At 41.9% G+C, this 19,013-nt stretch overlaps 1 protein-coding gene across 3 annotated transcripts in view; it reads right to left on the reverse strand.

Moving 5' to 3' along the window:
• Positions 1–19,013, reverse strand: part of LRRK1 (leucine rich repeat kinase 1) — a 142,934-nt gene that overhangs the window by 79,226 nt on the left and 44,695 nt on the right. For all 3 annotated transcript variants that reach the window (XM_069559118.1, XM_069559116.1, XM_069559117.1), the window contains 4 exons: positions 16,876–17,039; positions 9,004–9,175; positions 4,164–4,343; positions 3,613–3,761 (listed from right to left, as the gene is read on the reverse strand). In XM_069559118.1, the coding sequence (XP_069415219.1) occupies positions 3,613–3,761; positions 4,164–4,343; positions 9,004–9,175; positions 16,876–17,039 (665 nt within the window). The remainder of the gene's footprint in view (positions 1–3,612; positions 3,762–4,163; positions 4,344–9,003; positions 9,176–16,875; positions 17,040–19,013) is intronic.

The raw sequence follows: 19,013 nt of genomic DNA on the forward strand, positions 1-19,013 counted from the left end.
TTTTAAGGATAGAAGCTTTGACGGGGTTAAGGCAGATATTTGACATAATGAATAGGTCCAAATGGGTTATAAAGCCATAAACCAGGAGTAAAAACCAAAAACTTTCAGAACTATATGAAGAACTAGATAAAAATCAGTAGATGAGGAAACCAAGACCCAGAGATGTAAGGAACCAGATGGAGGTCCTAGAGCAGTGAGGCCTGGAGCCCAGATTAGAGCAGAGCCGGGAAGCCTCCCACCAGAGCTGTGCTTGACCACAAGCCCATCAACCAAATATTCAGAGATGATGTCAAGACGGTTTCAGTACAGATAAAGGCCAAAGTAAATGAAGGAACAAACAAAATAAATCATTAAAAATAAATAAAATCTAGTGGCTCCATGAGGACCTTTAGAATATATAAAACCCCGACTAGCCTGATTAAATTTAAAAGAGAAAAAGTAAAACTGTTCAACATCATAAATCAATAACATGAATGAAAATATAACTACAGACATAGAAGGAAATAATTACCAAAAAAGGTAAATGTAACATGCCATGATGGCAAATTCAAAACTCTAAAGGAAATAGATGATTTTCTGCCAAAATATAACCTCTTGAACTGCATGTAAGCAAAAGCAGAGAACCTGAACTGACCAATGGTTTCAAAAGATGTCTGAAAACAAAGACCTGCTTTATCTAATCAACCATTAGCAATAAATAATTCCTATGAAACTTCTCCTGAAACTGTAATAAAATGGGAAGTTCTCCAAGTCATTCTGAAAAGCTAACATTGTCTGATACCAAAATCACAAAGACAATAGAAATAGAAAAGTATAGACCAATTACCTATAAATTATAGAAGCAAACATTGTAAATAAATTATCAATAGGTCAAATCCATCCATAATAACACCAATTAACATTTATTACAAGATTTAAATATTGGGGCAACACCTACTATCATTCATTAGAACGGCAGATGAAAGTAGAAAAACTATGTGAGTATATCCACAGCTGCTAATATAGATCCAATAAAATTCAGCAACTTTTCTTAATAAAAACCTAAGCAAAGAGGAATACATGGAAACTACCTAAATATAGCAATAGTCTATTTACCAAAAATGCTGACGCCAAGACCTTTAAAATCAGGAACAAGAGAGATACATCTGCTCTTTTCAGATGATTCAACTTTTGACATTTCTGCTAATACACAATAAGCCACAGAATAAAGTTAAATAAATATGAGAAAAGACAAGACAAACCTGCTTTGAATTTGCAGATAACTTGATATATACCTAAAAGTTTTGAGGAACTTCTCTGAAAACTATTAGAATTAATAAGAGAAGTTGGTAAGGGGATTGGGTAAAACAAATAAATAGACAGAAGAGCTTTCCTTCATATCAGCAATGTCAAGTTGGAAATGGGAAAGAATGATATATATTCCATTCAAACAATGGCAAAGACAATAAAAAACAAACAAAATAGGTTCAGGAAACCTTTATCAGGAAAACTATAAAATCCTATTAAAGGACCTAAATGCAGCGCAAGTCACCATGGAAGTTACCGTGGGAAATGCACAAAATGGAAAAAACAAATGTCTGACAACAGTTAGGGTATTTTTGAAAAAAGCAAATAAGGAGTAGAAAACTTGCATTAACCAGTCGTAAGGTTTAAATAAAATGCCTGTAATCAAAACAGCATGGCATTTGAACAGAAATAGATTAAAAGGCTAGTGGACCAGTGCAGAGAATCCCAAAATATATATAAATATATGTTGGAAGAAATGGCAATAGTGACATTTTAATCCAGAAGGAAAATCAAGTTTTACTTTAAAAAATATGCTGGAATATTTGATCATCCACGTGGAAGAGAGGAAAGTTAGATTCCCTCCCTCAAACCACATACACAAAGAAATACCAGGAAAACTAAGACCTAAAATGTAAAAAATAAAAGAGTCAAAATAGTATAAAAGACTCTAAGAGAATATTTACATAAAATTGAGGGGAAAATGACTTTCTTATATAACCTAAATGCCATAAAGTAAAAGATAGATATATTTGGTTATATATTCGCATATCTTCAGAGAAGGCAACGGCACCCCACTCCAGTACTCCTGCCTGGAAAATCCCATGGATGGAGGAACCTGGTGGGCTGCAGTCCATGGGGTCTTGAAGAGTTGGACACGACTGAGCGACTTCACTTTCACTTCTCACTTTCATGCATTGGAGAAGGAAATGGCAAGCCACTCCAGTGTTCTTGCCTGGAGAATCCCAGGGACGGGGGAGCCTGCTGGGCTACCGTCTATGGGGTCGCACAGAGTCGGACACGATTGAAGCGACTTAGCAGCAGTAGCAGTAGCAGTCGCATATCTTTGTTATCTCAAAAGATAAAAGACAAATAATGGATTGGGGAAAATATTGGAAACATCTATGATAAACAAAAATCTCTCATATACAATAAGACTCTTCAAAATTAGAAGGAAAAGGTGAGTAATCCTTGAGAAAAATAATCAATAAACTGTAACAGGCAACTCACATAAGGGGAGACACAAATAATTTATGAGGATATGCAAAGCTGCTCAACATGATTAAGATAAGAAATACGGACATTAAAACAAGAAGATTCCATTTTTACCCATCAGAGTAATGAAAATTAAAATGCCCCTGGACACCCAGTGCTGGCCAGGGTGTGGGGAATAGAAATCCCCACGTCGCACTGGTAAGTGTTGAGTCACCACAGCGTTTGGGGAAGTGATTCCAAAACATCCACTTTCAGGACTTTGATCTACATAAGAAATACCCTAGAAATCAGGCGATATCACAAGGGCAAAACCCAGAAATAATCCAAATGTCCACCACCAGGAAAAGGGCCGAGGCAACTAAGCTATATTCACTCTAGATTTAAGGCACATATCGAAAAGAACGAGATACAGCTACATTGACTGAACGAGGGGGAGTCAGTGATAGAGTGCTCAATTTAAAAAGCCAAATTGAAGATAATATAAGTAATGCAATCCTATTTTTGTTATTAAAATGGTAAACGAACTAGAGCTAATTCCCGTATGTGTTTTTTCCCAGTTTTATTGAGCTATAATTGACATATGACATTGTGTAAGTTATGACATGTTGATCTAATACATTTATACATTGTAAAATGGTTACTACTGTAGCCTTAGCTAACACCTGTACCGTCCCACTTAATTACTATTTCTTTTTTTGTGGTGAGAACATTTATGATTTATTCTCTCAGAAACTTTCATGTATATAATACAGTGTTATTAGGTGTAATCACAGTGCTACACCTTAGCTCTCCAGGGCTTATTTATCATATGGCTAAACTGACCAACACTCCAGCTATATGACCAACATCTTCCCATGTGCCCCACCCCCCAGGCCTTGTCGAACCATCTACTGTTTCCATGGTTTGGCATTTTTAGTTTCTACCTATAAGTAAAAAACATGCAGTGCTTATCTTTCTCTGGCTGACTTCTTTCACTTGGCATAATGTCTTCAAAGTCCATCCACATCATTACAAATGGAACCATGTCCTTCTTTCTTATGGTTGAAGAATAATCCGCTGTATGTAAACACCACCTCTTCCTTATCCATCCATCCACAGACAAAGACTACTCACCATTTTTCCCGGACAACTGCTGGGCAAGGCGCTTGCTTCAACAAAATACTTCCTGAGGAGATGTTTGCTGGGGTCAGGACTGTCCAGTAGAATGTAGGAGCAGAAAAAGGCTCCATGCCGAATCAGGAATATGGCAATATCTTCATTCCCTACAGGACAGAAAGCAGAGTGCTCAGGGCATTCGGGATGCAAAGTGTGTCACGGTCATCCAAAAGGCCAGACATGCACGTGCAACGAAAATGTAAAGGGCGTGAACGTTTCTGTTGCCTCCTTTGACTCCACAGGTGCCCATCAGTGAGAACACTTCTGTGGGGCTTTGCCCTCTGCAGCACCTCCGAGGAGAGTCGCGTTTGCCGTGGTTGGTCCCTGGCGCTGAAATCCCCTCGCAGGAGGGAATCAGGGGAAGGAAGAAGGACGCAGATCTTTTGAAGAAGAAGCCAAGAACAGAGCTGCAAAACGCCACACAGGTCGCTGGAGAGCAGAAGGCGAGTGTGAAGGGCAGGCCCGCGTCTCTACAGCACAAAGGCTCTTGGGGCCTGACCGGGACCCACCTGACTTGATGGCCGCGTACAGCGGCAGGCGCACGATGACAGGGAACTCGTTCTTCCTGACTGCATAGCTCTCCGGGTCGGCCCCGTAGGTCAGGACCAGGAGCTTCACCACTGCCAGGTGCCCCTGCTGGCAGGCCAAGGCCAGCATCCAGTTCAAGAGCCGCTGGGGGCTGCAGGGACCTGCACGGACGACAGGACAGAGAGAGGGCGGCGGAAGGGACAGTTGTTCCTGCTCTGAAATCCCCTCCAGCCACGGCCCTGTTTCCAGCTGAAAGTCGCTTATGTCCAGTTGACAGTGTCTATGGAACAGCCCCTCTAAACTGCATGTGACATTTCCCCACATCGCTATAAACCCACCTGCCCGTCAAATAACACCCGCTGGGGAAAAGTAGCATTCAGAACAGCACATGCAGTGAGATCGTGATGAAAAACTGTGTGGAAATAAGACTAGGAAGAACCACCCTCCCTCCGAGCTGCAGAGTTCTCTCCAGGTGGTAGGATGGTGAGATGACCTTATTCTCTGCCTCATCCCCAGCCCTGACCACAGCCCTGGAGCAGCGTCACACACAGGGACACAGGTTTTGGAGACAGGTGACTTAGGATTAAAATATTTCAGCTGTGTCATCTGGGGCAAATTTCTTATCCTCTCTGTGGCTCAGTTTAACCATAAGTAAAACGGGAAGAGGAACACCCTGTCTTCCAAGTTTAATGTGGGGATTAAATGACATTGTGTATGTCAAGTACTTGACTCAATAAACTGTCGCAACATCTGGCAAGTGCCTGATATAACTCACTGTGGTATGTCATTATGTTCCTAGAGTAGCAACACTTTCTGCTTTCCCGAATTATCTGTAATATACATATACCACTTTCATAAGTTAAAAAATACTTTGATGAAGAAACAGATCAGCCTAAAACTTAAGAGAACTGCTCCCTAAAAGAACTGCCTACTTAATTCCAGGATGAAATAAACACACTGAACAGGGACAGCATGGGCTGAAATGTCACAGTATCTTCAAGTTCAAAGTAATGCAAGGTCTTTTGGATCTGGCTGCCATGGAAAAACGATCTCATCCCCCACGTGGACACTTCCCAATTGCATCATAACACTCATTTCCGGAGGTGGAGAGTTCTCAGGAATCAAAATGCTCTGGAGCCTGGAGAGAGTGTCTCTCTCTGTGTCATAGGAAACTGACCAGGAAATGGGGTGAGGAAGAGAAGGCAAGAATTAAAACTCAGTACACAAGGTACCTGGCATCATGTCTGGGGTGCAGCGGGTGCTAAATAAATATCCCTTCTCTGCTCTCAATTGATGACTAAAATGAGCAATTCAAAGGAGGAGGTACATGAGCAGAAAACAGATTACCCCTAACTCTGTTACGACCAGATATCCAGCTGTGAGAAATGTGGTTGTCATGCTGCTAACTTCTGCTGAGGATGGAGTATGTCAGTCTCAGGAGGCAGGCCCTGTATTTCACAGTCATCATTTTAATATGAGGAGACCAAAGCTCAGGGACAGTTGGGAACTTGCTGAAGGTCCAACAGTTGGTAAAGGCAAAGTCAAGCCTTAAGTTCTGCTTTACCCGAAACCAAAGGGTACTATCTTAACCATACAAACCCCTGTGTGTATTCTTTGAGGCCCCAATCCAGCTCAAAGAGCCCCATTTTGGTTTCCATCTTTCTACCTCCTATTTCTCATCAGCCCTGCTGAGCTACAAGACCAGGAATTACATAATGATGTCCTTCAAGTGATGTTCATAATTACACTGTGATGTACCCACCCACCATGGACCTCTCGTCCCTCCTCTTCTTGGACCCGCCCTTGTTCTCCAGCTGCCTCTTACCTTACCTTACTCCTGACAAGGGCCACCCTCCCTACAGGCTGGGAATTCCCAGAGGACAGACACTGTTCTGCCCATCTCCGCACCCCCACAGGGCTCAGCACAGTGCCCTGAACTCTTTCAGTCCCACTAGCTCTGTCTCGAGTTGAATTAAAGACAGGACACCCCAGGAGCTGCTGAAAACCATGCTCAGCTCCAACATACTCAGGTCCAGCCAAGCTCCCCTCTCTGCAAAAGCCGGCAAACCAGGCTCTTCCCTTGCTTGTCTGCCAAGTAAACACCTACTCAGTCTGCAAAGCCCAGTTGAGATGGCGACTCCTTCTGAAGAGCCCAGCCTGCACGCAGACAAGACCAGCCCCTGATGCGCGGTCACAAACGACTGTGCAGACATTTCAACTTCTGCATGGTTGCACCACACAGTTACTCTTTTCTGCCTCAGTTTCCTCTGCTGGACCAGGAGCTACTAAAGGGCTGGGCCCACCTTTTTAAAAAGCCTCTGTGTCTTTCAGGTTCTGCAGTGTGTCCAGTACTTGGCAAATGCTCAACAAATGGAAGCTGTCCAATGAGTGAGTCAGCTGGCATAGACTCTTTGGGGCAAGAACAGAGCTACTCGTGGGGATTCCTGAGGAGAAAGAATCAGCCACTGGCACCTCAGGGGCTCCTCTCTGTCTTCCCATACCTTGCGTGACCCAATCTGTGTCTATGGGCCCTAACAGTGCCCTGATTTCTGTTCATAAACTCATTCTTCCTCCAGGCATATGAGGGGCATGCCAGCTTGGAACCAAATCTGAGCACAAATCTACCTCAAAGGACACAGTCAGACACTCCCTTAACAGTAAAAAAAAAAAAAAAAAAGTGAAAAGTGAAAGTCATTCAGTCATGTCTGACTCTTTGCAACCCCATGGACTATATAGCCCATGGAATTCTCCAGGCCAGAATACTGGAGTGTATAGCCTTTCCCTTCTCCAGGGGATCTTCCCAACCCAGGGATCGAACCCAGTTCTCCAGCACTGCATGAAGATTCTTTACCAGCTGAGCTATAAGGGAAGCCCAAGAATACTGGAGTGGGTAGCCTATTCCTTCTCCAGAGGATCTTCCCGACTCAGGAATCGAACTGGGGTCTCCTGCATTGCAGGCAGATTCTTTACCAAGTGAACTATTAGGGAAGCCCTTAACAGTACTACTGCATAATCTGTGGTGTGTTTGTGTGTGTGTGTTAGTTGCTCAGTCATGTCTGACCCGTTGCAACGCTATAGCCTGAAGCCCGTCAGGCTCCTCTGTCTGTGGGATTTTCCAAGCAAGGATCCTGGAGTGGGCTGCCATTTCATAATTTGTGGGGTCCCATGTAAAACTTAAAATGGGGTCCCTTGTTTCAAAATTATTACAAATTTCAAGAGGGTAACTGCAGAGTGTATTGGGCTTCCCAGGTGGCGCTACGGGTAAAGAATATGTTTGCCAATGCAGGAGACCTTAGAGACGTGGGTTCGATCTCTGGGTTGGGAAGATCCCTTGGAGGAAGGCATGGCAACCCACTCCAGTATTCTTGCCTGGAGAATCCCACAGACAGGGGAGCCTGGCAGACTACAGTCATAGGACTGCAAAGAGTTGGACACAACTGAAGTGACTTAGCAGGCATGCTCACAAACCAAGTGTGGGGCCCTTCTAAGTACGGGGCCCTGTGTGACTGCACTGTCACATACCCATGAAGCTGGCCCGACTCCCTTGCAACATTCTAACTCCCAAAGCCCACTGCTAAGACAATGCCTCAGCCTATAGCTGTAGCAATAACTGTAACAGATCCAAGGCCATTACAGGGAATAAAGGAGACCAGGATGCCTGAGTCTACCAGAGGAAAACATTACTTGTTATTAAGAAAGCAACATAGCAAGCAACATCCAGACAATGTAATATTATCCAGTGATAAAATATGTGTGCGTGTGTGTGTGTATGTATGAGCTCTCAAGTCGTGAAAAGACATGGAGGAAACTGGAATGCATACTGCTAGGTGAAAGCAGCCTATCTAAAAAGGCTCAACTATATGTCATTCTGGAAAAGGCAAAACTATGAAGACAGTAAAGAGATCGGTGGTTGCCGGGAGCTGAGAAAGAGATGAACAGGTGGAACAGGAGGGCAGTGAAATGATTCTGCCTGATACAGTAATGGTCCATATACGTCATTACACATTTGTTACCAGTCATAGAATATACAACCCTAGTACAAACTATGAGCTCCCATTGGTAATAACACATCAATAGTGGTTCGTTCATCAATTTTAACAACTGTACCATTCTCATACAAAACATCAATAACAGGGAAACTGTGGAGGGTGGTATATGAGAATTCTTGGTACTTGCTCAACAATTTTTCTTTAAACCTAAAACTGCTTTAAAGAATACCCCCAGATTTCTGGATCTGGATCGGTAAACAGTGTGACGACATAAACATTTTGGAGTGCAGCGCCCCATCCCCTGCCAATGTCTGTCTGGTTCCTAGGAAAAGAGGGTCCCTGAAGGACTTCCCTGGTGGTCCAGTGGTTAAGAATCTGCCTTCCAATGGAGAGGACGCTGGTTCAATCCCTGTTTGGGGAACTAACCCCACATGCTGTGGGGCAGCTGAGCCAGTGCACCACAGCTGGATAGAAGCTTGCGTGCAGCAACGGGGATCCTTCGTGCCACAACGAAGACTCAGTGAAGCCAAACAAATAAGGAAATAAGTATTTTTTCAAAAACAGGGTCCCTGAGCAGGGGTGAAGAACTCACACCCTGGGACCTACCTGGCAAATGAGTGAAGTGGCTCAGTTGTATCTGACTCTTTGCAACCCGATGGATGGTAGCCCACCAGGCTCCTCTGTCCATAGGATTTTCCAGGCAAGAGTACTAGAGTGGGTAGCCATTTCCTCCTCCAGGGGATCTTCCCACCCTGGGGATCGAACTCGAGCCTCCCTCACTGCAGGTGGGTGCTTTACCGTCTGAGCCACCAGGGAAGCAAAGCCTCTTTACCTGGCAAAGACTCGAGTAGCTCCTGAACGACATCAGTGTGCCCAAACTGTGCTGCCACCACGGCGGGGTTGTCGTCGGTGGGCTCCGTCCGTAGCTCCACCAGCCTCTCAGTGAGAAGATACCGGACGGTCTCCAGGTCACCATGGGCTGCAGAGATACTCAGGAGCTGGCTCTGGTTAAAACAGAGCAGGGACAAGACATCAGCAAGAAGAGTGCCTTTGGGAACTGCCAGGAAAATCGACTCTAAAGGTTCACCAAGCCCACGGGCAAGTCTGGGACTGTGCTGCCCAGGACGGCAGGACCAGTCACGTGTGGCTGTTAAGGCTTGAAACATGGCTCATGCAAAGTGAGATGTGCTGAAAATGTAAAATCACATGTGATTTCAAAGTTCAGTTCAGTTGCTCAGTCGCATCCGACTCTTTGCAACCCTAAGCAGCATGCTGAGCTTCCCTGTCCATCACCAACTCCTGGAGCTTGCTCAAACTCATGTCCATCGAGTCAGTGATGCCATCCAACTATCTCTTCCTCTGTTGTCCCCTTCTCCTCCTACCTTCAGTCTTTCCCAGCATCAGGGTCTTTTTCAGGTGATTTCAAAGACTTATTACAAAAACAGTAAACTATCTTGTCAATATTTTCTGGGGCTCTAAAATCACAGTGGATACTGACTGCAACAAAGAAAATTAAAACACACTTGTCCCTCGGAAGGAAAGCTATGACAAACCTAGATGTGTATTAAAAAGCAGAGACATATTTGGCTGACAAAGGTCCATATAGTCAAAGCTACAGCTTTTCCAGTAGTCATGTATGGATGTGAGAGCTGGACCATAAAGAAGGCTGAGCGCTGAAGAATTGATGCTTTCAAATTGTGGTGCTGGAGAAGACTCTTGAGAGTCCCTTGGAATGCAAAGAGATCAAACCAGTCAATCCTACAGGAAATCAGTCTCAAATAATCACTGGAAGGACTGATGATATAGCTGAAGCTCCAATACTTTGCCCACCTGATGCAAAGAGCCAACTCATTGCAAAAGACCCTGATGCTGGAAAGATTGAAGGCAAAAGGAAAAGGAGGCAGCAGATGGTTAGATAACTTAGACAGTATCACCAACCCAAGAGATTTGAGTTTGAGCCAGCTCTGAGAGATAGTGAAGGACAGGGAAGCCTGGTGTGCTGCAGCCCACGGGGTTGCAAAGAGTCAGACACGACTTACTGACTGGAAAACAAAAACAATCTCGTCGATAATTTTTATATTGATTACATGTTGAAATGGTCATCTTTAATACATTCTGCTTAAATAAAACAGAGAATTAAAGTTTACCTGTTTTGTGAAATTTGACCCATATCTGTGCTTTAGTTAACAATATTGTATCACAGGTTAATTTCCTATTTTCTTACAAGATGATATTTCTTTATATTTTCAGAATTGTATTAGAATACTATTAATAGTTATATAATCACAATAGTAAAAGATGTTCATCAGTTTTCACAATTAATAGTCAGACAAAAAATAAAAGATAATTATAATTGCAAGCCATAATGGAAACATGATTAACCTAACAGTATAAAATAATTACAATTTGAGGCATTAAGCAGAGTGATGTGGTACATGGAAGTACATATATGCACATGTTTTCATCCACCCAGCCAGTCCATGTCTTTTGGTTGGTGCATTTAATCTATTTACATTTCAGTTAAGTTTAATGTGTATGATCCTATTACCACTTTCTTAATTGCTTTGGATTTATTCTTTGTAGGCATTTTCCTTCTTTTGTGTTTCCTGCCTAGAGAAGTTTCCTGTAGCATTTATTGTAAAGCTGGTTTGGTGGTGCTGAATTCTCTTAACTTTTGCTTGTCTGTACAACCTGATTTTGACATCAAATCTGAATGAGGTGTTGCTGGGTAGAGTATTCTTGGTTGTAGGTTCTTCCCTTTCATCACTTTAAATATATTGTGCCATTCATTTCCGGCTTGCAGAGTTTCTGTTGAGAAATTAGCTGATAATCAGATGAGAATTCCCCTGTATGTTATTTGTCATTTTTTCCTTGTTGCTTCTAATATTTATCTTTGTCTTTAATTTTTGTCAGTTTGATTACTATTTAATATGTGTCTCAGTGTGTTCCTCCTTGGGTTTATCCTGCCTGGGACTCCGTGCTTCTTGGACTTGGTTGACTATTTCTTTTCCCATGGTAGGGAAGTTTTCAGCTCTTACCTCTTCAAATACTTTCTTGGGTCCATTCTCTCTCTCTTCTCCTTCTGGGACCCCTATAATGCAAATGTTGGTACACTTAACGTTTTCCCAGAACATTCTTAGGCTGTCTTCATTTTTTTTTCATTCTTTTTTCTACATTTTATTTTACAGCCGTAATTTCCATTATTCTCTCTTCCAGGTCACTTATCCATTCTACCTGTGGTTCTGCTGTTGATTCCTTCTAGGGTATTGTTCACCTCTGTTTGTTTGTTCTTTAGTTCTTCTAGGCCTTTGTTAAACATTGCTTGCATCTTCTCCATTCTTTTTCCGAGATCCTAAATCAACTGGATCAAATTGCCAACATCTGTTGGATCATTGAAAAAGCAAGAGAGTTCCAGGAAAACTACTTCTGCTTCACTGACTACACCAAAGCCTTTGACTTGTAGATCATAATAAACTGTGGAAAATTCTTAAAAAGATGGGAATACCAGACCACCTGACCTCCCTCCTAATAAATCTGTATGCAGGTCAAGAAGCAACAGTTAGCACTGGACATGGAACAACAGATTGGTTCCAAACAGGAAAAGCAGTACGTCAAGCAAGGTTGTATATTGTCACTGTGCTTATTTAACTTATATGTAGAGTATATCATGTGAAATGCTGGGCTGGATGAAGCACAAGCTGGAATCAAGATAGCCAGGAGAAATACCAATAAACTCAGATACACAGATGACACCACCCTTATGTCAGAAAGCAAAGGAGAACTAAAGAGCCTCTTGATGAAAGTGAAAGAGGAGAGTGAAAAAGTTGGCTTAAAGCTCAACATTCAGAAAACTAAGATCATGGCATCAGGTCCCTTAACTTCATAGCAAATAGATGAGGAAACAGTGACAGACTTTATTTTAGGGGGCTCCAAAATCACTGGAGATGGTGACTGCAGCCATGAAATTAGGACACTTGCTCCTTGGAAGAAAAGTTATGACCAACCTAGACAGCATATTTAAAAGCAGAGATATTACTTTGCCAAAAAAGGTCCATCTAGTCAAGGCTATGGTTTTTCCAGGAGTCATGTATGGATGTGAGAGCTGGACTATAAGGAAAGCTGAGTGCCGAAGAATTGATGCTTTTGAACTGTGGTGCTGGAGAAGGGCTTGAGAGTCCCCTGGACTGCAAGGAGATCCAACCAGTCCATCCTAAAGGAGATCAGTCCCGGATATTCACTGGAAGGACTGATGCTGAAGCTGAAACTTCAATACTTTGGCCACCTGATGCAAAGAACTGACTCATTTGAAAAGACCCTGATGCTGGGAAAGATTAAAGGCAGGAGCATCACTGACTCGATGGACATGAGTTTGAGCAAGCTCCGGGAGTTGGTGATGGACAGGGATGCCTGGTGTGCTGCAGTCCATGGGGTCACAAAGAGTTGGACATGACTGAACAACTGAACTGAAATCATCTGTGCTATTATTATTTTGAATTCTTTTTCTGGAATGTTGCCTATCTCCATCATGTAGTTGTTTTTCTGAGGTTTTATCTTGTTCTTTCATCTGGGAGGTAATCGTCTGCCTTTTCATTTTGATTAAATTTCTGTGGCTGCGGTTTATGTTTTGGAGCCTCTAGGATTGTAGTTCTTCTTGCTTCTTCTGTCTGTCCTCTGGTGGATGAGGCTGTTGGGAAGGACTGGTATGGGGAAAAACTGGGTCTTGTCCTGGTGGGCAGGGTCATGCTCAGTAACACTGTAATCTGCTGATGGGTGGGGCTCCCTCCCTATTAGCTGTTTGGCCTGAGGTGACTCAGCCCTGGAGTTTACAGGCTCTATGGCAGGGTTAATAACCACTTCCAAGAGGGCTCACTTGCCAAGGGGCACCTCCCAGAACTGCTGCTGCCAATGCCTCTGTCCCCGTGGCAAGCCACTGCTGACCCACACCTCCATGGGAGACCCTTCACTGTTCATTATGTGTTTTCAAGATTGCACATTGTATTTAGTTGCATTGAGCGGTTTCAGCTACATGTAACAGGTTCTGATAAATTCTCCTTTCATTTTTAAACTGTTACAAATATTTTCTAAATTTCCTTGTTATGGTTTCTTAGATACACCCATCATTTAAAAGTGGACATTTATTTTCCAAATACATGGAGTTTTTAAAGTATCCTTGATGCTAATTTCTCATTTTGATGTTAGCTTCTCATTTCAATTCTTTCTTCTCTGCAATCACCTTCTGTGTTTTCTCTATCTTTTAACCTTCTTGAGGTTTTCAATGGCTAAGTCTCTTGAACATATGTGGGTTATTTTCAAATATCTTTTGATACTGATTTCTAACATAAGTGCACAGTGATAAGAGAACAGACTCTGTATGACTTCAATACCTTTGACCATGAAAGGTTTGCCCTTTGTTTTACGTCCCTGGATATGTTCCAGCTTCTCCTGGTTTATGGTCTGTGGTGACTTCAATAGAACTTGTACCCTGCGTTGTGTGACCACTGTATACATCTTAACAATGTTGACTTGATTCACAGTGCTTCTCAGGTCTACTATATCCTTCTACTTTCATGTCCAGTTATTCTATTAACTTTTGAGGGTTTGATTTATTTTGAAATTCCAACTAAAAGCCTTAATTTATCTACTTAAAAAATTGTAATACATAGTAGAACTATATGTAACTTTGTTCTGCATTTTTCAAGTCTTCTGTAAATGTGTTATAATACTATCATAATTTTAAAAATTAAGAATTAAGAAAAGTTTACCTGTTTTTGTTTAGTTTTTTAATGCTACTTCTAGAAAACTTGACCTTCTAAGTGTCTCATATTCTATTTCTTTGGAACAGCATCATTGTTCTGCCAAAAGTTTTCACTTTCGTCTCAGGTTCAGATTTGTTAACAAATTATATTATATAGTTATATATATATATATCTTCATCATATACAAATTAACAATACAAATATTTATTAGAGAATTATCTAGTCTACTTTCAATACAAAGTAAAAGGGGAAAAAAAAGAAACAGCAGAGGAGAGCAATAGTATATACACCATGAAACTGAATTTGCTGACGTCCGGACTTAAACATGCCTTCCCAGGTGGTGCTAGTGGTAAAGAAACTGCCTGCCAATTCAGGAGATGCCAGAGGTGCAGGTTCAATGGGAAGTTCTGTGTGACGGCAGTCTGGAGTTCCATTTGGGAAAAAGGTCCCAGGCAGTGCGACTGCTCTGTGGGTAACACTTTGGACTGTTGCTTCTTGAGTCCCCACTTACAATCCCCAGGCCACAAACGATGGGCCAACAACTTTGACCTGCTCCAGTTCTCCCATAAGAAGAGAGGTTTCGACCACATATACTGTGAATTCATAATGGGAGGAATCAAAAATGCTCAGTTCAGTTCAGTCACTCAGTTACATCTGACTCTTTGTGACCTCATGGACTGCAGCACGTCAGACTTCCCTGTCCATCACCAACTCTTGGAGCTTGCTCAAACTCACGTCCATTGAGTTGGTCATGCCATCCAACCATCTTATCCTCCGTTGTCCCCTTCTCCTCTCCTGCCTTCAGTCTTTCCCAGCATCAGGTCTTTTCCAACGAGTCAATTCTTTGCATCAGGTGGCCAAAGTATTGGAGCTTCAGCTTCAATATCAGTCTTTCCAATGAATGATTCAGGACTTACTGCCTTTTGAATTGAATGGTTTGATCTCCTTGCAGTCCAAGGGACCCTTAAGAGTCTTCTCCAACAACACAGTTCAAAAGCATCAGTTCTTCAGCACTCAGCTTTCTTTATGGTCCAACTCTCACATCCATACATGACTACTGGAAAAACCATAGCTTTGACTAGACGGACCTTTGTTGGCAAAGTAATGTCTCTACCTTTTAATATGCTGTCTAGGTTGGTCATAACTTTTCTTCCAAGGAGCAAGTGTCTTAATTTCATGGCTACAGTCACCATCTGCAGTGATTTTGGAGCCCAAGAAAATAGTCTGTCACTGTTTCCATTGTTTCCCCATCTATTTGCCATGAAGTGCTGCGACCGGATGCCGTAACTTTAGTTTTTTGAATGTTGAGTTTAAAGCCAACTATTTCACTCTCCTCTTTCACATTCATCAAAAGGCTCTTCAGTTCCTCTTCACTTTCAGCCATAAGCGTGGTATCATCTGCCTCTCTGAGGTTATTGACATTTCTCCTGGCAATCTTGATTCCAGCCCGTGCTTCATCCAGCCCAGTGTTGCTATTGATGTACTCTGCATATAAGTTAAATAAGCAGGGTGACAATATACAACCTTGAAGTACTCCTTTTCCTGATTTGGAACCAGTCTATTGTTCCATGTCCAGTGCTAACTATTACTTCTTGACCTACATACTGATTTCTCAGGAGGCAGGTCAGGTGGTCTGGTATTTCCATCTTTTAAGAATTTTCCAGTTTGTTGTGGTCCACACAGTCAAAGGCTTTGGCATAGTCAATGAAGCAGATGTTTTTCTGGAATTCTCTTGCTTTTTCTATGATCCAACAGATGTTGGCAATTTGATCTCCGGTTCCTCCGCCTTGTCTAAATCCAGCTTGAACATCTGAAAGTTCTTGGTTCACATCCTGCTGAAGCCTTGCTTGGAGAATTTTCCAAAAATGCTGTCTTCTCAATAATTATCAAGCACATTGAACTTGACCATTTTCCCAAAAAAATTCTCTTACAACTTTCAGAACAGACTGGAGGTTTAGTAACTGAGCTATTTCCAACTATTAATTAAATGAAGACCTTAAACCTGTGCTAATCAAAGTATTGCACACAAAACATCAATAAAGTGCTCTCTTGGTTTACAGCCAATAAGAATTTCCCACAAGGACCAGAACATGGCAATGATCTTCCCAAGCTGTAGGCCAGCAAAAGGGTTGATCTCTACAAGCTTTTGGAAAAAGTTTGGCATATGTTTCAAAATTTTAAAAAGGCTCTTACCCACATTCTCAATTTTTGCAAATCTACCTAAGTGAAGAAAATAGCTGACAATAAGAAAACGATTAGGCAAAAAACATTCAGTATAGTATTATTTAAAGTAATAAAAAATTAGAAACAATCCAAATATCTAACCAAAAGGAATAGCCAGATAAATGAGAGTGTCTCTACCAGATGAAATGTCATGTATCCACTGAAGGTGATGCCCATAAGGAACCTACAGTCATACAGAAAATGGCTCATATAATATTAGGTAAGAGAAAGCAGTATGCAAAACTATACATAAATAAGACTGCATCTATATTAGAAACAATAAAAACAAAAAACGAATATTCAGATCAGCAACTCGGAACAGAGTATACCGAAAATGCTCAGTGGGATTGTTTGGATGATTAATTTTGGTTCTTTTTCCCTTTACTTTCATATGTTTTTAAATTTTTCAGTTTGCACATGTGCTATTTTATAGTGGAAGAAAGTATAAAAGACTATATTAGGTTAAACCCTCGATTGTCAATTTTGTCCTTCTCCTTTCTGTGACCCCTTCCTGCCCCTGGGAACGATGGTGCAGTGTGCTCACCCGACAAGCTGAGCAGTCCACTCGAAAGCACTGACACCAGGAGGTTTACATGAGAAACAAGGTATTCAGAACCCAGGAAATATCCCCATTATTATAATGATAACAAGAAAATAATTTTCGTGGTAACCTTCACTCAACCAGGGTCCCGAGTTCTGGCAAGAAGGGCTGGCATAGACCGTACCTTTTCCAGCTGGGATGTGCTCTCGTCACAAGCTTCTCGGAGCAGATGCTGGGCTCTGCTGACGTCCCCTTGCCTGTATGCATCATGAATGCCTTCCGTCCTGGGGCTCTGCACTATGGGCTCACCGCCTGGCATGGAGAGTTTGCTGCCCATGTCCCCAGCACCTGGGTGAACAGAGGCACACACATAACATCATCTCCACCGCCAGTGCTGCTTATGGGACCCACCAGCCAGAAGAGCAGGATGTGCTTTAGCCAGAGAAGGTTGCTCTGAAATGCTGCCACTGAAACGCAGCACAGCCAACTTCAGCACCTGCCCCCTGTGGAGGCACTTCCTGCATGGAGCCAGAGGTGAAGGGGGGCGGGGGGGAGGCTGGAAGATTCTGGAGTGAGACAATGCCCGGAGAGAGGGTTCAAGTCCCCCAGGGCAGCTGCCTGGCAGTCTGGCCTCACCAACACCACCACCAACTGCCCCACTGCTATGTCCCTCAGAGGGATATGGTATCCCGTGGAGGAAGAAAGGCAAGTCAAAACCTGAGCGTGTGGAAATCTAGACCCTCTCTGCCTGGAAAATGCCACAAAGGGCATGGGATTTAGAATGGCAGCCCTTACTCCATACTTGCTGGGTCTGAAGACACAGACATGAAACCAGTCAGCCCTTGGAGCTCCCACTCTAGAATGGCTTTATAATTAGCAGTCTGTAGATCCCAGAAGGCTTCAGAGACTTCCTGCACATCCTAAAGTTGCACAGAAAATTGTGCATGTATGTGTGTGTGTGTGTGTGTGTGTGCGCACATTTCTCTGGGAAGAAAATTCAAGGTTCTTACTAGATTTGCAAATGTGTTACTGAACCACAGTCTAAAGTTCTGTCTCTATCATAGAAAAGACTGCAATGAATGAGTAGTTACATTTTGATTGTGTTAAGTGGCAGCAAAAATGAGGACAGAATTCAAAAATCATTCTTGGCCAAGTTCACACAGCTTGTAAGAGGCAAATCAATCGTGACTGGTGTTTGGTTCACCAGCTCTTAGGCTGGGGCTAACCCCACTCCATCTCTTTGAAGAGATGAAAAAACAGGCTTTTTTTTCATGTAAAAATGTAAATGATGAGGAAGGTTGCCTTCCAAACATTCACATCACAAAAGCAAATCACATTACAGCAGCTAACATTTGGAACAAAGTTTTTTTTCAATATCTATTTACAATAGGATAAAAATTACATGTTTAGAAATAAATTTTTAAAATGATGGATAAGATCTATATCCTGAAAACTATAAACATTGCTTAGAGAAGTTAAATAAGACCTATATAAATGGAAAGACATCTCATGTTCAGGGATTAAAACAATCAATACTATTAAGTCTCAATTCTCTCCAATTTTATCTATAGATTCAATATAATCCCAACAATAATTCCAATAGGATTTGAGGGGGATAAAATTGACAACCTGATCCTCAAATTTGTTCAAAAATTCAAAGGAGTTACCCCAAACAATCTTGAAAAATAAGAGTTGGAGGATCTACACTACTTGATTTCAAGTCTTACATAAAACTACATAATAATCAAAGCAGTGTGCTACTAGTATATACAAATTTATCTGTGGAACAGAATAGCTTCTCAACTTTCTGTTGGGAAATAGACTCATACTTGTACATCCAATTAATTTTTGATAAGGGTGCCAACACAATGAGAAAAGCAAAAATTTTTTCAATAAATCGTGCTGGGACAACTGGACATCATTAAATAAAATGGGATGCTGACTCCTACTTCTCACCCCACACAAAAATTACTTTGAAATGGATCATGGATTTAAACATAAAGGTTAAAACCGTAGTGCTTCTAGGAAAAAATATCACAGGAGGACATTTTTATGACTTCAGAGTAGGCAAAGCTTTCTTCGATGGGACACAGAAAGTCCTAAACATAAAAGGAAAAAATTGCTAGTTAGACTTCAACAAAATTTAAAACTTATGCTCATCAGAAGGTTGATCTACCATTTAAAAACTATTTACCATTTGACAATGCGTAGGCAAGTTACATACTGGAAAAAAATATTCGCAAAACATACACCCAAAAAATGAATAGTATTCAGAAAACAGGAAGAGCTCCTATAACCTCGTAATAAAGGATAAACAATCCA

This window comes from Ovis canadensis, chromosome 18 (assembly GCF_042477335.2).
Source record: "Ovis canadensis isolate MfBH-ARS-UI-01 breed Bighorn chromosome 18, ARS-UI_OviCan_v2, whole genome shotgun sequence".
NCBI lineage: Eukaryota > Metazoa > Chordata > Mammalia > Artiodactyla > Bovidae > Ovis > Ovis canadensis.